We start from the raw sequence: 17,913 nt of genomic DNA, 5'->3' as shown, positions 1-17,913 counted from the left end.
TCATCGTTGAAAATCTTGTTGACCGAAGAAGGGGAGATTGACCAGATATTTTGGTTTCGGTTTGGCAAGAGTTATATTATTTTAGAGTTAGTTTTATTTTATAGAATAGAATCGTGCTTTGCCGTGATCGGCTAGGATTGTGTCAGCGTGGGATATAAATATGAGCCCCCGGCTATTGTAAAGATTGATACACATCCAAAAAAACAAACTTTACTATTTGCAATTTACTTTCTCGTCGGCGACTTCGCCATCTTTTTTCTTTTTCGCGAGTTCTTTCAAGCTGATCAAGGACGCCTCACATTCGAGCGACTTGGTTTACTGGTAAGTCTTCGTTTTACCGAGTAAATCTGAGTTTTAGCTTCCGGGCGCATCGCTGTGGTTTCATTCAGATCTTTTCAAAATTTATCGAATTTATCTAAATTTTGATCTCGGGCGTATCGCTGTTTTCTCGTTTAGATCTATTCACAAACTATCCGGTTTAGTGATCTATTTAATCGACTGTAAACTCCCTGTTTATCATGATAAACCTTGTAAAGCTGATTAGATCGGTTGCAAGTTTAGTTTTGTCCAGATCTACACATTCGTGAGTTTGTACACTGTTACTTGGCACGTGTCGGCTCAAGATCTAGCCGTCTAGTTGCTTACCGGTAATGGCAGGTTATTGTCGGTTCACTGTAGATCGCTTTTAATACACACTTTTCATACCCGATCTGTTGTTGTTTTGTATCGGCAGAGCCTTGCCGTTGAATAAGAGTGATTCGGAAATCCAGCCGATACACTCTTGAATTTGACAGTTTGCTGTTTTTTTGTCAATTTACAGGTCAAATTGACTGGCACGCCTTGGTTTGAATCAAGTGCAGTCCGAGCTTGGCGTACGAGGCTCTCGGGCTTGGTGTGTGATCGTTTCGCGTCAACACTTACTTGCCTCTATTTATTAGCTATATTTGACACTAATTGATTCTTACATGTGCATGCACAAATTAAATAGGATAAGATGATATGTTTTTAAAAACAAAATTTGAATCCTAAAATTACATGTTTTTTTGGGGCGGAGGGAGTACGCTGGAACGTACTCCCTCCGTAATAGTATTAGAAGTCGTTTAAGATAACATTTAGCATACTAAGGAGTGATTAATTAGGGGTAATTTTTCTATATTTGTCCATAATAAATACGATAGCGGGTGCAATGTAAACAACAGCGCGGGCTTGGCCTATTGGCTAGCACAGCATGTCCCGTGGCGCTGGAAGCTGGAGGTCGCCGGTTCAATTCCCCACGCTGTGCTATTTTTGCGGTTTGCTGCGCAATTATGCAGGGCAATCCCGTCCAAAACACTATTGATCTGCTAGGACGACTTCTTTTGCGCTGTAGTCGTTGGAGGCCAGAATGACTTCTGAGGGCAGTCCCAACCCATAGTGTCCATGAGTAGTGTCTATATTGCCATATTATCAAGACATCATCTTTAGAAACTAAACTTTACAATTCATGTGCTGCGCAATTATGCAGGGCAATCCCGTCCAAAACACTATTGATCTGCTAGGACGACTTCTTTTGCGCTGTAGTCGTTGGAGGCCAGAATGACTTCTGAGGGCAGTCCCAACCCATAGTGTCCATGAGTAGTGTCTATGTTGCCATATTATCAAGACATCATCTTTAGAAACTAAACTTTACAATTCATGATTTCTTGGTGTGGTTTCCTATTAAACTCTCTCTCTTTTCTCCACCTATCATATTTGTTCTCCATTTATTATTAAGACACCATCTCACTCCCAATGCACAACATGTGGTGTCTAGCGTATTGGTTTGCGTGTTGACACTGGATCTTACATGAGACCCAAGGTTTCAGGAAATGGCACCAGACCCAAGGTCAGAAAGAGTCGGGGTTCGGGGGGTTTCTCGGCCTGCGTTAGAAGTCCTCCTTCTTATAAGAATGATCGGGGGGCGGCTAGCCCCTCGTAGGTCGAGACCCAATTTCTTACTCTTTCCATTCTCTCTCTCATTTATTATGGTGCCACATAAGCAAAATATCCTATGTGGCAGTATATTTAATGTCATGGACACCATCCTACATGGAGGGTTGGGGATGCCCTAATACCATTATAGAGGGAGTATGTGATAAGGTGGTAATTGATTACGGACTTGGGGACTTGTGAAACTAAACGCAAAATAACAGCAATAGATCACCCTATAAACTGATTACAGGCTATTTTAGCTGAACCAAACATCACCTTGGATTTACTACTTCATGAAATGCCGAAAAAGAAAAGATTAGAGCTTGGGCCCCAAGTATGGAGAGCCCACAAGCTCATTGCTCAACGCCAGCCGCCAACTCATGTTCGTAGGCACACGCGACACAGGCCCTGTTTAGATCACGGCTCGTAAACACGTAAACATGAAAAAAAAGTCACATCAAATATTTAGATATATATATGTAGTACTAAATAAAGTCTATTTATAAAATTTTTTGTATGAATGAACTGTAAATCGCGAGACGAATCTAATAAGTCTACTTAATCCATGATTTGTAACAGTAATACTACAGTAATCACCCGCTAATTATGAATTAATCATGAATTAATTAGCATCATTAGATTCGTCTCACAATTTACAACCCATCTATACAAAAATTTTGTAAATAGACTTCATTTAATACTTCAAATTAGCGAGATTGTATCGAAATTTTGGGCCACATAAGGGAAAAAAACCCTGCCCCAATCACCGCCCTCTTCCTCGTCAGCGCCCTCGCCGCCGCCGCCAAACCGCCTCCCCGCTCTTCCCACCGAAGCACGCCTGCCACCCCCTACCAACTTCCCCCGCGCCACGGCCGCCGCCGCCACCATCCCCTTCCCCCCTAATCGCCCCTCCCCCGTACCGGTATTCGATTGGCCCCAAGTGGAGATCCATCCCGGATTTGAATCGGCTCCTCTCGTCGGTAAGGAACCCTAGCTTGCTCCGTTGGAATTTTCTCGAATCGGTTTAGGTCAGAGAGACCTCTCTCCAGCTGCGAGGAATCCAATTTGAATAGCTGTTCCTCTGCTGCGCGGCGGAGTAGTATGTCTAGTCCACACCGCGGTTCTGATCCGGTTCGATCAGGTCGTTGCGCGGGAGGTCGGTCGATCAATTGCGCTTTAGGGGTTTGCGACCCCAGTGCGAGCGCAGTTTATCTTTTGCGGAGTCCGCCCCTGGTAATTTTGCTTTGTTCCTCGTGCTAGGGTTTCTTGATGTGCTTGCAGTATTGCTTTTGCTCACCAGTATTGCTATTTCTGTGGATTGCACTATTGAACGACATGGACTGTGCTAATTGCTATGTTTCATGGTGTAACATCTTGGCTTTGCAGATGTGAATTGATCTAAGTTGTTAAGATCACCTGTGAAATAGAATGGGCATTTATTCAATTTGCATATGCTTATCTTATCTTTTCGCCCATGACCAACTTGAAATTGAAATTTCAAGATATGTTTAATGTCAAGAAAATGGCCGTATTTATTCTCTTCGACAGATTAACTTTTCTTGAGATATATTATTTAGCTATCGGTGGATATGCTAGCACTTGGCTGAATCCCAGACATATTAGTTATAACCTTCATGTTGGAGCCAGCCATATGCTTTCATATTCTTATGTTTTATGTCTGAATAGTCGTATGAATTGTATTACTACTGTATCAACTAATAGTCTGATGAAGTTCCATTACCAGTAAGATTGCTCTTATTTTAATGATGATGGTATACTTCTGGTTCTGGTTCTGTGCTCTGGAGTTATAAAATGCTAGCATTTTATAAAATTCAGATGGGTGTAGCCCATCTGAATTTAGTAATTTCATGGGAATTTTTTACTATTTCTTTTGTTTCCAATGAAAATATTTCAGTCCAGAAGGGCCTAAGTATATCAAAGCTAATACTTTCGTGCCTGAAGTCTTAATTTGAAAAATTAATAGTTGCCTTCAATGATGTTGGGTAATTTAGCTCGGTGTACGTTTTTGCATGGACTTAACAGCTCAAACTTGAGATTATTATCGTTGGCCATATGGTGGGTTTCTTTTGGTTATGTGCTTAACTCTGTTATGTCATGCATTTCTTTACAGGATACCGAAAAGTTGCACCCAAAAAAAGTTTAAAAAGGTCACCTAGACCCTTGCAGGATAACACAAGTGCTGAATTTTGGAAATGGATCATGGGCGCTATGCTCCACATCATGGATGGGAGAACAACAGTGTAATTGCAGCCTTTTCCTTTACTAACTACCAAGGATGATGAAAATAGCAGATTTATGGCCATGTGGTTGGCCTCTGTGTAACCAGTGTTAGATGTAAAGGAGTTCAAGAAGAGGCCGTTGCTTAAATGGAATGGATTTACCTGCCTGTTATGTAGGATTTGTTGCTGACTCAACTTATTCTGTTGAATCTACAGGCACCGGATGGTTATGGTGTAATCAATGAGCCAGATTATAGGTAAGCCTAGTCATCCTAAATTTGTGTTAGCTGTGGTATTCATGTCCTTTATTCCTCTAAAATGTGTAGTCATGACTCTGTATCTAATTTCTCTAGTTAGCTTGGATGTGTAGTACTGGATTAATGAAGGGAATAAGTCTCTGTACTTGTGGTTTTTGTGGGGCTGTACCTGTAGTCCTGTGTGGGGCTGCAGCATCTCATTTTCTGCAGCACGCACTAGCACCATTGCTGCCCAAGAGGACAGCATCTTGGACTGCTTTAGCATCTAGATAGGACAACAGTTAGTCCTTTCATTTGGCATCTTAGACTAGGAGTAGAATATGCCTCAGTGTTGGCTGCCCTGCAGCTGTGTATAAATGTGTTGCCTCCCCTCCCGTTGGATGGTATGGCATTGTGAGTGTGAATGAAGAAAAACCCAGAAAACTTCCCCAACTTGAGTGTCATCCTCTCAGCTCAATGAGAGTGAAAATTGAGCTGCTAACATCTGGTATCAGGGCCGTACTTTCCTGTAGACTGGATCTCTCCTGTTCTTCTCCCTCCCAAGCAGCAGTAGCACCTGCAGCAGCCCCTCATCCACCTTCCTCACCTGAGCAGATGAGCAGCAGCTCGTCTGAGGCTGCGTCATCTCCACGCAGCAGCCCCTTGGAGGCGCGCCATGTCCGACGCACCGTCTCAGCGCTCGGTCGCCTCGAGCGCACGGCGTCAGCGAGATGCCGAGCTCGCCGCGGCAGAGGAGCGCAGGCGAGCGACGGCACAAGCCGCTGCAGCAGCGGCGAGGGCGGCCAGGCTGGCTGCAGCGGAGCTGGCGGCGGCCAGGGCGGAGGTGGAAGCAGAGGCGGCGGAGGATGCAGCGCGTGCGGCGGAGGTCGAGGTTGAGACCTTGCGCGGCATCCTCAGCGGCTCCATCGCCGGCGACACCACCGCCGACGGGGACCTTGAGGAGTTGGAGAGGGAGAGAGGGCGGGAGCGGACCGCGCGGTGGGCAGCAGCCCACCCCGCCGGTGGCGGCCTGGAGGGCGACGCGCCCGGCGACGGTCCAGGGGCCCGCGCGCCCAGCGGCGGCCTGGACGGCGGCGCGCCCGGCGACGGTCCAGGGGGCCGCGCCCCTGGCGGCGGCGCGCAGGGCGGTGGCGGCGCTCCTGGCTGGGGTGCGCGCGGCGGCGCCCCCGGCTACCACGGCCTCCAGGCGGTGGTCAGGGAAGTCGGTCCCGGTGGTGGGTGGCCCACCCTCACCAAGACCAACTACGTCGAGTGGGCCGCGGTCATGGAGGTGAAGCTCCAGGTGCGACATATGTGGGAGGCAGTCCGGTACGGCGACGTCGACTACGATGAGGATCGACGGGCGCTGGATGCTCTCATCGCAGCAGCCCCGTCCGAGATGCAGTTCACGCTTTCCAAGAAGCGAACTGCCAAGGAGGCCTGGGACTCCATCGCTGCGGCACGCATCGGCAGCGATCGAGCCCGCAAGACCACTCTGCAAGCACTTCGCAAGGAGTGGGAGAACCTGGCCTTCAAGCCAGGTGAGGACGTTGATGACTTCGCTCTCCGTCTCAACACTCTGCTGCAGAAGATGGTGCAGTTCGGCGACGACACCTACGACGAGGAGAGAGCTGTCAAGAAGCTCTTCCGCTGCGTCCCCGAGAGGTACAGGCAGACCGCTCGCTCGATCGAGTCTCTGCTGGACCTCTCCACCATGACGATCGAGGAAGCGATAGGTCGCCTCAAGGTCGTCGACAGCGACGAGCCACAGCCTCCCTCGGGAGGCATCTCCATCGGTGGGAAGCTCCACCTCACTCAGGAGCAGTGGGAGGCCCGGCGCGGTGACAGGAGGAAGGGGGAGCCCTCTTCCTCGACTGGTGGCCGCAAGCGCGGCAAGCCGCGAAAGGGGCGCGGAGGTGCCCAAGCCGGGGCACGAGGGCGCGCCGAGGGTGGCGCCCGCGGAGATGCTCAGGGCGGCGCCGCCGATAGGCCCAAGGCGGCACGAGACGACGCCTGCCACAACTGTGGCAGGCCCGGCCACTGGGCCAGGGACTGCCCGCAGCGGAGGCGTGGGGGCCAAGCCCACGTCGCGGAGGCCCAGCCGGATGACGAGCCGGCTCTGTTTCTACTCCACGGGGACATAGAGCCGCATCCGGCGGCACCGCCTGCCACCGCTCTACTCCACCTCGACGAGCCGCGTGCCCGAGTCCCTCGGCAACAGCTCCGACGACGACAGGGTCGATGGCTGGTACCTCGACTCCGGCGCCACGCACCACATGACCGGGCGGCGGGAGTTCTTCTCCGACCTGGACGTCGACGTAGGTGGCTCCGTCAGGTTCGGGGACTCCTCCGCCGTGGAGATCAAGGGCGTGGGCTCCGTGATCTTCACCGCCAAGTCCGGAGAGCACCGGATGCTCAACGGAGTCTACTACATCCCGGCGCTGCGGAACTCCATCATCAGCCTTGGGCAGCTCGATGAGAACGGCTCCCGCGTGGTGATCGACAGCGGGGTCCTCCGCATCTGGGACCACCGTCGCCAGCTTCTCGCTAGAGTGGTTCGAGGGAAGAACCGCCTCTACATCCTCCACGTCGGGGTGGCCCAGCCTCTTTGTCTTGCAGCTCGCATGGACGACGAGGCATGGCAGTGGCACGAGCGTTTTGGGCACCTCCACTTTGAGGCCCTGAAGCGGCTCGGCGCCAAGGAGATGGTGCGAGGCCTCCCATGCCTCGACCACGTGGAGCAGCTCTGCGACGTCTGTGTGTTGACGAAGCAGAAGCGGCACTCCTTCCCCCAGCAGGCGAGCTTCCGAGCCAAGGAGCGGCTCGAGCTCGTACACGGGGACTTGTGTGGCCCGGTGACACCGGTCACACCAGGAGGACGGCGCTATTTTCTGCTGCTCGTCGACGACCTCTCCCGCTTCATGTGGGTGATTATCCTCGGCAACAAGGGAGAGGCTGCGGACGCCATCAGGCGTGCTCAGGCTGCTGCGGAGGCGGAGAGCGGCCGCAAGTTGTGCGTGCTGCGCACCGACAACGGTGGCGAGTTCACGGCGGCCGAGTTCACGGCGTACTGCGCGGATGAGGGCATCCAACGCCACTACTCCGCGCCGTACAGCCCGCAGCAGAACGGCGTCGTCGAGCGGCGCAACCAGACGGTTGTGGGGATGGCCCGGGCCCTCCTTAAGCAGAGGGGGATGCCGGCTGTCTTCTGGGGAGAGGCGGTGGTGACGGCCGTCTACATCCTCAACCGCTCGCCCACCAAGGCATTCGACGGCATGACGCCGTATGAGGCTTGGCATGGGCGTAAGCCGGCGGTCTCCCACCTGCGGGTCTTCGGCTGCCTCGCGTTCGCCAAGGAGCTTGGCCACATCGGCAAGCTCGACGACAGGAGCACTCTGGGAGTGTTCATCGGCTACGCGGAGGGTTCGAAGGCCTATCGCATTCTCGACCCGGAGACAGACTGTGCGCACGGCGCGCGACGTTGTGTTCGACGAAGGGCGAGGATGGGCGTGGGACAAGGCGGTGGACGACGGCTCGGCTCCGACGTACGACGACTTCACCGTCGAGTACGTCCACTTCGAGGGAGCTGGGGGAGTAGGCAGCTCTTCTTCGCCGAGCGTGCCTACCCCGGTCCCCGAGCCTCCACCGACTCCGGCGCCCGCCACACCGGCGGCACCACGCCCTTCAGCTACGACTCCGGCTGCGCCGAGTTCCTCGGCTGCACCACCACAGCCGGCGACGCCGCGCACTCCAGTACCGATAGCCACTCCTCCGGGCACGTCTACTTCGACACCTGCTCGTGTTGAGCACAGTCCGGTGGAGTTCGCTACTCCGCTCTCTCACGACGAGGAGCGCGTCGACGCGTATCACGACGGCGAGCCGTTGCGGTACCGTATGATGGAGGACCTTCTCGATGATCAGCCGGTGCCGGGACTGGTGCCTCACGACCTTGAGGCGCAGTTGCACCTCGCGTGCGACGACGGCGAGCCTCGGTCTTTTGCAGAGGCCGAGGGACACGCGGCATGGCGTGCCGCGATGCAGTCAGAGATGGACGCGGTTGAGAAGAACCGCACTTGGGAGCTTGCTGACCTCCCTCGTGGTCACCGCGCGATCACCCTTAAGTGGGTGTTTAAGCTGAAGAGGGATGAAGCCGGCACCGTCGTCAAGCACAAGGCTCGCCTGGTGGCACGAGGTTTCGTGCAGCAGGAGGGGGTCGACTTCGACGATGCCTTCGCTCCCGTGGCACGGATGGAGTCCGTGCGACTTCTCCTTGCGCTGGCTGCCCAGGAGGGCTGGCGCGTCCATCACATGGACGTCAAGTCGGCGTTTCTCAACGGCGACTTGAGGGAGGAGGTCTACGTGCACCAGCCGCCGGGGTTTGCGATCCCCGGCAAAGAGGGCAAGGTGCTACGCCTGCGCAAGGCCCTCTATGGCTTGCGGCAGGCCCCGAGGGCGTGGAACGCCAAGCTGGACTCCACACTCAAGGGGATGGGCTTCGAGCAAAGCCCGCACGAGGCGGCCATCTACCGGCGGGGCAATGGCGGAAATGCCCTGCTGGTGGGTGTCTACATCGACGACTTGGTGATCACCGGCACCAAGGATGCGGAGGTGGCGGAGTTCAAGGAGGAGATGAAGGCCACCTTCCAGATGAGCGACCTGGGGCCTCTCTCCTTCTACCTGGGGATCGAGGTGCACCAGGTTGACTCCGGGATCACACTTCGACAGACCGCCTACGCCAAGCGCATCGTCGAGCTCGCTGGGCTCACCGACTGCAACCCAGCTCTCACTCCGATGGAGGAGAGGCTGAAGCTGAGCCGTGACAGCACAGCAGAGGAGGTGGACGCTACTCAGTACTGGCGCCTTGTGGGGAGCCTCCGCTACCTCGACCACACACGGCCGGACTTGGCGTTCTCCGTCGGCTACGTTAGTCGGTTCATGCAGCGACCGACGACGGAGCACCAGCAGGCCGTGAAGAGGATCATCCGCTATGTTGCAGGGACTCTCGACCACGGTCTCCACTACCCGAGGTGCCCTGGAGCGGCACACTTCGTCGGGTACAGCGACAGCGACCACGCCGGCGACATCGACACCAGCAAGAGCACGAGCGGGATCCTCTTCTTCCTCGGCAAGTGCCTCGTTAGCTGGCAGTCGGTCAAGCAGCAGGTGGTGGCCTTGTCCAGCTGCGAGACTGAGTACATAGCGGCCTCCACCGCGTCGACTCAGGCGCTCTGGCTCGCTCGACTGCTTGGTGATCTACTCGGCAGAGACACTGGAGCAGTGGAGCTCAGGGTGGACAGCAAGTCCGCTCTGGCCTTGGCAAAGAACCCCGTTTTCCACGAACGGAGCAAGCACATTCGGGTGAGGTATCACTTCATCCGAGGCTGCTTGGAGGAAGGAAGCATCAAGGCGAGGATCAGCTTGCGGATCTGCTCACCAAGCCCCTTGGGAGGATCAAGTTCCTTGAGCTCTGCTCCAGGACCGGGATGGTCCAATCTTCCCACAAAACGACGCACAAGACTTAGGGGGAGAATGAAGGGAATAAGTCTCTGTACTTGTGGTCTTTGTGAGGCTGTACTTGTAGTCCTGTGTGGGGCTGCAGCATCTCATTTTCTGCAGCACGCACTAGCACCATTGCTGCCCAAGAGGACAACATCTTGGACTGCTTTAGCATCTAGATAGAACAACAGTTAGTCCTTTCATTTGGCATCTTAGACTAGGAGTAGAATATGCCTCAGTGTTGGCTGCCCTGCAGCTGTGTATAAATGTGTTGCCTCCCCTCCCGTTGGATGGTATGGCATTGTGAGTGTGAATGAAGAAAAACCCAGAAAACTTCCCCAACTTGAGTGTCATCCTCTCAGCTCAATGAGAGTGAAAATTGAGCTGCTAACTCATCAACATTTTTTTTTGTTCCTTGTGATTTATGGCATGCATTTTATATATTTGTAGTGCTTTTCCATATCACCGTATCTTTCCCTATTAACTTAATTTGCAGGGCTGATGGGTCCTATAATGGTAGGAGGCCTGTGGGTGAAGGCTTTTCTAGAGATTCATATGGAAGGGGTGCATACTATCAGGATGTACATGATAGAAATATGTATCCACCACCAGCCTCTGTTGGTGCTATGTGGTCTCAGCCTCGGAGGAATCATGAAGAGGAATATGCAACTGCCAGAGATCACAGAAGGCATGACACTGATTATCGCAATGATGGAAAGCATCATGAGTTTGATTCGTACAGAGGAGTTGATAAACTCCGTGATAACTATCATGCTGCTGACAACTACTATGAATCTGGCAGTCACCGTGATTTTGGTGTTGATAGGAGCAAAAGGATTGGAAGCAGAGAACGTGCGGAGTTTCATGGTGAGTTTGAAGACCGCTACCGCAGCTCTCACCAAAGCAGAGAGGACAGCTATGAGAGAGATCATGAATACGGGCGTCACAGCTATGATTCGGACTATGAGAGAGGCAGGAGAGATAGTAGCTGGAGAAGACGCGATTCATGTGAGGATGAACATGAAAGAAGAGGTTTAAGCCGTGAAAGAAATGAAAGTCCATATATGCGCCATAGCCGTTCTAGGTCACGTGGCCGTGATGACCGATCAAGATCACGGTCTAGATCAAGATCTCCTCGTGCGAGAAGTCGTGGTCGGAACCAAAGAGATGGCTTTTATGATGATAACTGCTTTGACAGAAGAAGGGAATATGACTCGGATGAAAGGAGGCGTGGTGATTCAGTGGTATGGCCAGACATAATTACATACTGTATGCATTCTGAATTTACAAAGCCATAATTTTTGTGTTCATGCTTGCAGGCTCCATCTGCCACTGTTGTTGTCAAGGGATTGTCCCTCAAGACTAATGATGATGACCTATATCAGATTCTTGTACAAGTTCCTCTTCATAAATTGTTGCACTGGTTGAAAGTTTATTGTCTGGTTCGTTTTAATCATTTGGGTCTGATCTCTTATAGGCTCAGTGGGGCCCTCTACGCAGTGTGCGTGTGATCAAGGAACGAAATTCTGGCATGTCTCGGGGATTCGCTTTTATTGACTTCCATACTGTGGTACTAACCGAGCAAGTGTTATTACATTACTAATTCAGACTTTGATGTACTGCTAACAAAGATATATCCTCTCCACAGGAAGCTGCTCGTAGAATGATGGAAGGTACGGCAGAGAATGGCCTTGAAATCGATGGTAGGAATGTGTTCTTTGAGTACAGGTATGTGTGTTTTTTTTTTTATTTTGAAACATTGCAAGTCCCTCCATCCTACATATACTATTTTTTTTTATAATGTATGGTGAATAAATGAGATGTTAAGCATATGACTACAATATTTTTTTGCTACATCTGTCTCTTAAACAGTTGTGGTTGTGGAACTACTGTCTTTTTCTTGTATCATTTGTAACCATTCTTATAACTATATTAGTTAAAGGTCTCATGGGTGGGGTTGATGAAATTGAATTAAACAATTTCCTGTGCTTGAATGAGTCCTCTTTTTCTTTTCTTGAACGACTCAGGAGAGAATGGGTCCTCTTTGAGCACCTTTAGTTTCATATCCCTTTTATTTTTTTTACCTAACCTTCTGTGGCCAGATATTGCTTCCATCACAATTAATTATAACACCATCTTGACTGCAGTAGTAGACCAACTGGTGGGATGGGTGGGCCTTCTCTTGGACAAGAAAATTTTACAAGACCTACATATGGGCACAGGACTGCTGCTGCACCATGTGACTGGATTTGTACTATATGTGGATGTATGAATTTTGCCCGCCGGACCTCCTGTTTTCAGGTTTTGTAGGCTTGCTATTTTTCATAACTCTTCTATTTCCCCCCTCTGCCCGCTTCTATCTCATCCCATCTTTCAATCTCCTGACCATCCTGGTATGCAATGCTCTGGCTAATTGCATTTTTTTTGTATTTTCGTAGTGCAATGAGCCTCGTACTGAGGATGCTCTACCAGCTGATGCGACAGGTTCCACTCCACAGTTTGGGAGAAGGGGATCTGAACTAGGCAAGTCCTGTGCTTCTATTATGGAATTATGTCAAACATGTACTGTGCTGCTTTATTTAGATGCTGTTTGTTTGCAGGTCCAACTCATGTTTTAGTTGTTCGTGGCCTGGATGAAAATGCTGATGAAGAAATGCTTCGCTACGAATTTTCTAAGCACGCACCAATAAAGGTGGGGAGTAAACTGATTGCTTGATAAGATTTCTCTTTTTTTTTCTCGACACATTTTCATGCTATTTCTCTGCAGGATATCCGCCTTGTTCGAGACAAGTTTACTCATGTCTCTAGAGGTTTTGCCTTCGTCCATTTCCATTCAGTAAGTGGTGTTGGTGATAAAAGAGTCTAGTTTTTCTTTTTCTGATGTATAGTTACTGACAATTTTCCACATCCTGTTGCGACAGGTGGAAGATGCTACGAAAGCTCTTGAAGCTACAAATGGGATTACACTGGAGAAAAATGGTCAGGTTTTGCGTGTAGCATACGCTAAAAGTACACATGGACCTGCATCAGGGGGTTCACAGTCAAACAGCCTTGCCGCAGCTGCCATTGAGGCTGCATCATTTGCTCAGCAGGTTTACTGTAGCTCCTTTTACGATGATTGTCAATATTATTAAGCATTGACTGATTTAGATATTAGTTCATTCATTCTGATTTGGTTCCTTACAAGTACTGTCAAATTTCAAAGATTTGGCAATTCTGAAACTATGGTGATTGGGATTGTCACTAGATTTGTCTCTAGCACTTTATAATGCTACATGTGATTTGTTGGTTATAGAAATAGAAAAGATCAACATCACATTTGAAAATGGTAAGGTGTCAAATGGCAGAATAAAAAAAGGAGAATCTTAATCATGTTCTTTAGTTCTTATGTTGACGATCGCATATAATTTAGGCAGGTTGAACATGTTTCTTATTTTTTTTACTTTCTTTGCTTTTTGGACCAGTATGATGCCATAGGTTGGGCTCCCAAAGAGTACAATCCTGATGAAAAACAGAATAGCAACTCGGAAACTCAAAAGGATGTTTCTGCAGCACAGTCAGGATTCGTTTGGGATGAAAAATCTGGTTACTACTATGATTCTGCCTCTGGATTCTATTATGATGGAAATACTGGTAAGTTTGCAAATCCACCATGTCAATTCTGGTAAACTATGACTATTTTTTTGGTAATATGTTATGAATCTACTTGGGCAAAGAGTTCTGTCACAAATCCTCTGCTATTGGGTAAATTATTTGCATTTATGATCTTTTGTTTGTTGCAGGCCTTTACTACGACAGTAATTCTGGAGTTTGGTATTCGTATGATCAACAAACTCAGCAGTATGTCCCTTGTGACCAAAACAATACTAAGGCAGCTGGGGTTGTGGCCAATGAAAATACAAAGACCTCAGAAAGTAATAGTGGCAAAAAGGTCGTGATTTCTGCACCTGCTGCCACAATTAAACAGAGCGAGAAAACTTCGCTTCCTGATGCTGTTCAAGCTGCTGCAAATGCAGCACTGGCTGCAGAAAAGAGAGAGAAGGAGAAGGCGAAAGAGATCAAGTTGGCCTCAAAAAGTAGTCTGATAGCTAACAAGAAGAAGATGAACAATGTCCTAGCTATGTGGAAGCAAAGGAATCAAGAAGGACAGGCTGGACGAATTGTCCTTGACGACAAAGAACCATCACGCTCTGATGATAAATCTATCCATTCACACAGTGGAACTGGATTCTCTTTGAAAAGTAAGCCTAATTCTGACTCTGAAAATGCTAAAGATATGAACTCATCTGCAAGCTATAATTCCTTTGGTCAAGGAACTGCATCAGCACAAATGCTGGATTCGGATGTAAAGCCTAGACCTGTCAGTAACAGTTTGGGAACTACAGTTATGGGTGTTATAAGAGGTTCTGCTAGAGGAGTGATCAAGTCGGATACTACGTTTCATGCATTATCTGATACTGGGAGTGCCGAGCCCCGCACCACTGTTACCACAAGCACAAAAGGCTTAATGACAACTCCTGAGGCACTTGCAACTCCTGCACCCTTCAAAACAGATATATCTGCCTTAATCTCTAATACTTCATCTGGAGTTTCTGGGAGTGGTAAACGTCGGTTTTCTGAGGCACCAGCGCAATCCCAGTACAGAGACCGTGCTGCAGAAAGACGAAATCTCTATGGATCATCGCTTGGCAATGACAGTGTTGGACTGGATTCAAGTAAGAACACACTTTCTTAACTTTTATGATGTACAATCACTGTCATTTTCCCATTATCATTTGTTGAGCACAAGATTTTACCAATAGCAACATTCAGTTGGTCCAGAAACGCATGTCTTTAATATTTTTATTTTCATTTTTCTGAGGCTTTGTTGGTTGTATGTGCATTAAGTATGGGACAGATCGACTGCTAGTGAAGGATGAGGAGATCATGGATAGATGGAGAGAGTACTTCGACAAGTTGTTTAATGGAGTTAGATGACTCTTTTAACAATACCAACAGACGTTTTGTGAGGAGAATTCAGGAGGTAGAGATCGGGGAGGCTTTGAAGAGGATGAAGGGAGGTAAAGCGATGGGCTCTGATGGTATCCCCATTGAGGTGTGGAGATGCATAGGAGATAGAGCAATAGTATGGTTAACTAAGCTTTTTAATCTCTTTTTTCGGTCAAACAAGATGCCAGAAGAATGGAGGAGAAGTATATTAGTACCTATCTTCAAAAACAAAGGCGATGTTCAAAGTTGTATTAACTACCGTGGGATTAAGCTGATAAGCCATACGATGAAGTTTTGGGAGAGGGTTATCGAGCATCGCCTAAGAAGAGTGACAAGTGACCCAAAATCAATTTGGGTTCATGCCTGGAAGGTCAACCATGGAGACGATTTTCTTAATACGACAATTGATGGAGAGATATAGGGAGCAGAAGGACTTGCACATGGTCTTCATTGACCTTGAGAAGGCATATGACAAAGTACTGAGAAATGTCATGTGGTGGGCCTTGGTGCACAAAGTCACAACTAAGTACATTACCCTCATTAAGGATATGTACAAGGATGCGACGACGTTTGTCCGGACATGTGATGGCAACACTACTGACTTTCCTATTAACATAGGCCTACACCAGGGGTCAGCATTGAGCCATTATTTATTTGCTTTAGTGATGGATGAGGTCACAAGGGATATACAAGGTGAGATCCCTTAGTGTATGCTCTTTGCTGATGATGTGGTGCTAGTTGACGAGAGTAGGGCAGGGGTTAATAGGAAGTTAGAGCTGTGGAGACGCACGTTAGAGTCGAAAGGGTTCAGACTTAGTAGGACCAAGACCGAGTATATGATGTGCGATTTCAGCGCGACTAGGCATGAGGGGGGAGACGTTAGTTTAGATGGGCAAGTGGTGGTCCAGAAGGATACTTTTCGGTATTTAGGATCGGTGCTACAAAAGAATGACGACATTGATGAAGATGTTAGGCATAGAATTTCAGCTGGCTGGTTGAAATGACGGCAAACTTTTGGCATCCTTTGTGACAAGAGGGTGACACAAAAGCTAAAAGGCAAATTCTATTGGACAGCAATTCGTCCGGCGATGTTATACGGTGTTGAATGTTGGCCTATAAAAAGGCGACATGTCCAGCAACTGAGTGTAGCAGAGATGCGGATGTTGCTGTGGTTTTGCGGGCAGGCACACAAGGAGGGATAGAGTCCGGAACGAAGTTATTCGGGATAGGGTTGGGGTGGCACCAATTGAGGAGAAACTTACCCAGTATCGGCTGAGATGGTTTGGACATGTCCAATTAAGGTCTTCCTGAGGCGCCGGTGCGTAATGGGGTTCTTGAGCGGGTCGATAATGTAAAGAGGGGTAGAGGTAGACCTAAACTGACGTGGGATGAGTCGGTTAAGAGAGACCTTAAGGATTGGAATATCTCTAAAGAGAAAGCTTTGGATAGGAGCGCTTGGAGACTAGCTATCAATGTGCCTAAACCTTGAACTTATTTCTTTCGGGTTTCATCTCTAACCTATCCCAACTTGCTTGGGAAAAAAAGCTATGTTGTTGTTGTAGTATGCATATAGGCTGACCTTGTATTGCTGGGAACTTTTGTATTACCTTTTACCTGCTGATATTACTTGGATTAATTATGAATTCCTTGACCCCACAAACATAATAGGGATGATATTTTAGATTTTACTTGTTCAAGGTTTGTATTAATTTTCTGGAAATTACTTGTTGTCAAGCTGGTGACTATCCGTCCCGAAAGGGTTCAAGTGAGCTAGGGTCAATGCCATTTCCTCCTGGTGTGGGTGAACGTTCTAGCGGTGAGATTAGCAACACTGAAAACTATGAAGTTATCACTGCGGAAAGAGCAATTGACGAAAGCAATGTGGGCAACCGTATTCTACGCAACATGGGGTGGCAGGAGGGTCTGGTAAGTTTGCCCACACACATTTTTCATTTTGTTGATGGTCTTAGATGACTTGACTGCAATTTTTCCCATTAGCATTTAATTCTCCTGCATTTGCTCAAGAGTTGTTGCCCCTTTTATGTTTCTCGATGGTACTGCAAAATGCTTGTGCTTGGAATCTGATTTATTTATGACTTCTGATGTATAAGATGTCAACTTATTTGTACTGTAGAGATCTTGGTAAGCTGTTAGTATCGGTTCCTTTTCTGAACTGGAAAATAGTATCCGTTCTCAAAGCTAAGCTTCGAGTTCCTGTAGATTCCTTTTCAGAATAAAATTAGCTAATGATACCTATGTGTTTTGACTAGTACATTCTGGTAGCATGGCTTCTTTTGTCTATACTTGAAAAGGCTTAACCACCTGCTTAGGAATCAGGACTCAGTTATTTAGCTGGAAAGTAAGAATGAATACTTTCTTGGGCACAAGAAGAAGTTACTTTTTGAATGCAGGGGGAATCCGTATGCCGATATTTCCATGAAAACTATTGTATCGTGCTCCTTCTGACCTGAGTGTCCATTGGTATGGTTTTTGTTTCTTGCAACTACTTTGCAAATATCCAGGGATTGGGAAAGGATGGTAGTGGTATCAAGGAACCAGTCCAGGCAAAATCTGTGGATGTGAGGGCTGGGCTCGGAAGTCAGCAGCGGAAAGCTGATCCATCGCTGGAGGCCCAAGCTGGGGACAGCTACAAAACCATCATCCAGAAGAAGGCTATTGCAAGATTCAGGGAGATGTCCTAGACAGTTTTCTTTATTCTGTTTTTCTGTTGTTACATTTTGTAGCCATTTACTTTTGATATTTTTTATTTTTGCTTGCACTGTTTCGCTTGCAGTTTCTCAGAAGCCAAGCTGTTGAATTATGTGTGTTTAATCCCCCAATGTTCACATTCTCTATCTTATTATCTGCCGGTGTATTTGACCACTTGGAAATGCGAAGATGTGGCAGTTCCATGCGGACATATCTTATTGTGCCACACAAGTTATATTTATCTAGCTAGGCCTTGTGTTACGGTATGTCAGTTTTGTGACGGTTGTTTTCGA

The 17,913-nt window shown here is 48.6% G+C and overlaps 1 protein-coding gene across 4 annotated transcripts; it reads left to right on the top strand.

Annotated features, from left to right (window-relative positions):
* The first annotated feature begins 2,715 nt into the window (after positions 1-2,715).
* On the top strand, positions 2,716-17,869 carry LOC120654747 (SUPPRESSOR OF ABI3-5-like). Of its 4 annotated transcripts, XM_039932380.1 has the most exons (17): positions 2,716-2,930; positions 4,082-4,211; positions 4,407-4,447; positions 10,419-10,610; positions 10,749-11,166; positions 11,242-11,313; positions 11,400-11,492; positions 11,571-11,650; positions 12,070-12,223; positions 12,361-12,445; positions 12,523-12,614; positions 12,690-12,758; positions 12,844-13,014; positions 13,387-13,555; positions 13,705-14,637; positions 16,647-16,837; positions 17,434-17,833. In XM_039932380.1, the coding sequence occupies exons 2-17, from the start codon at positions 4,164-4,166 to the stop codon at positions 17,611-17,613; spliced, it is 2,988 nt and encodes a 995-aa protein (XP_039788314.1). In that variant the 5' UTR covers positions 2,716-2,930; positions 4,082-4,163; the 3' UTR covers positions 17,614-17,833. The 4 variants fall into 4 exon arrangements, 3 of the variants coding, with proteins under 3 accessions (XP_039788314.1, XP_039788313.1, XP_039788312.1); XR_005667166.1 differs by having other exon boundaries at positions 10,419-11,166; positions 16,670-16,837; positions 17,434-17,869; XM_039932379.1 differs by having other exon boundaries at positions 10,419-11,166; positions 12,073-12,223.
* The last annotated feature ends 44 nt before the right edge of the window (positions 17,870-17,913 follow it).

This window comes from Panicum virgatum, chromosome 1N (assembly GCF_016808335.1).
Source record: "Panicum virgatum strain AP13 chromosome 1N, P.virgatum_v5, whole genome shotgun sequence".
Taxonomy (NCBI): domain Eukaryota; kingdom Viridiplantae; phylum Streptophyta; class Magnoliopsida; order Poales; family Poaceae; genus Panicum; species Panicum virgatum.
Note: the sequence above shows the minus strand (reverse complement) of the source record. Positions and strands in the feature narration are given on the sequence as shown.

What these genes read in the sequence shown, in the direction of transcription:
- LOC120654747 (XM_039932378.1), top strand. Translation starts at nt 4,164, where the DNA reads ATGGATCATGGGCGCTATGCTCCACATCATGGATGGGAGAACAACAGT. An exon ending in ATGGATGGGAGAACAACAGT is followed by an intron (nt 4,212 to 4,406) that starts GTAATTGCAGCC and finishes TTGAATCTACAG; the next exon opens with GCACCGGATGGTTATGGTGT. An exon ending in CTAAGCACGCACCAATAAAG is followed by an intron (nt 12,615 to 12,689) that starts GTGGGGAGTAAA and finishes ATTTCTCTGCAG; the next exon opens with GATATCCGCCTTGTTCGAGA.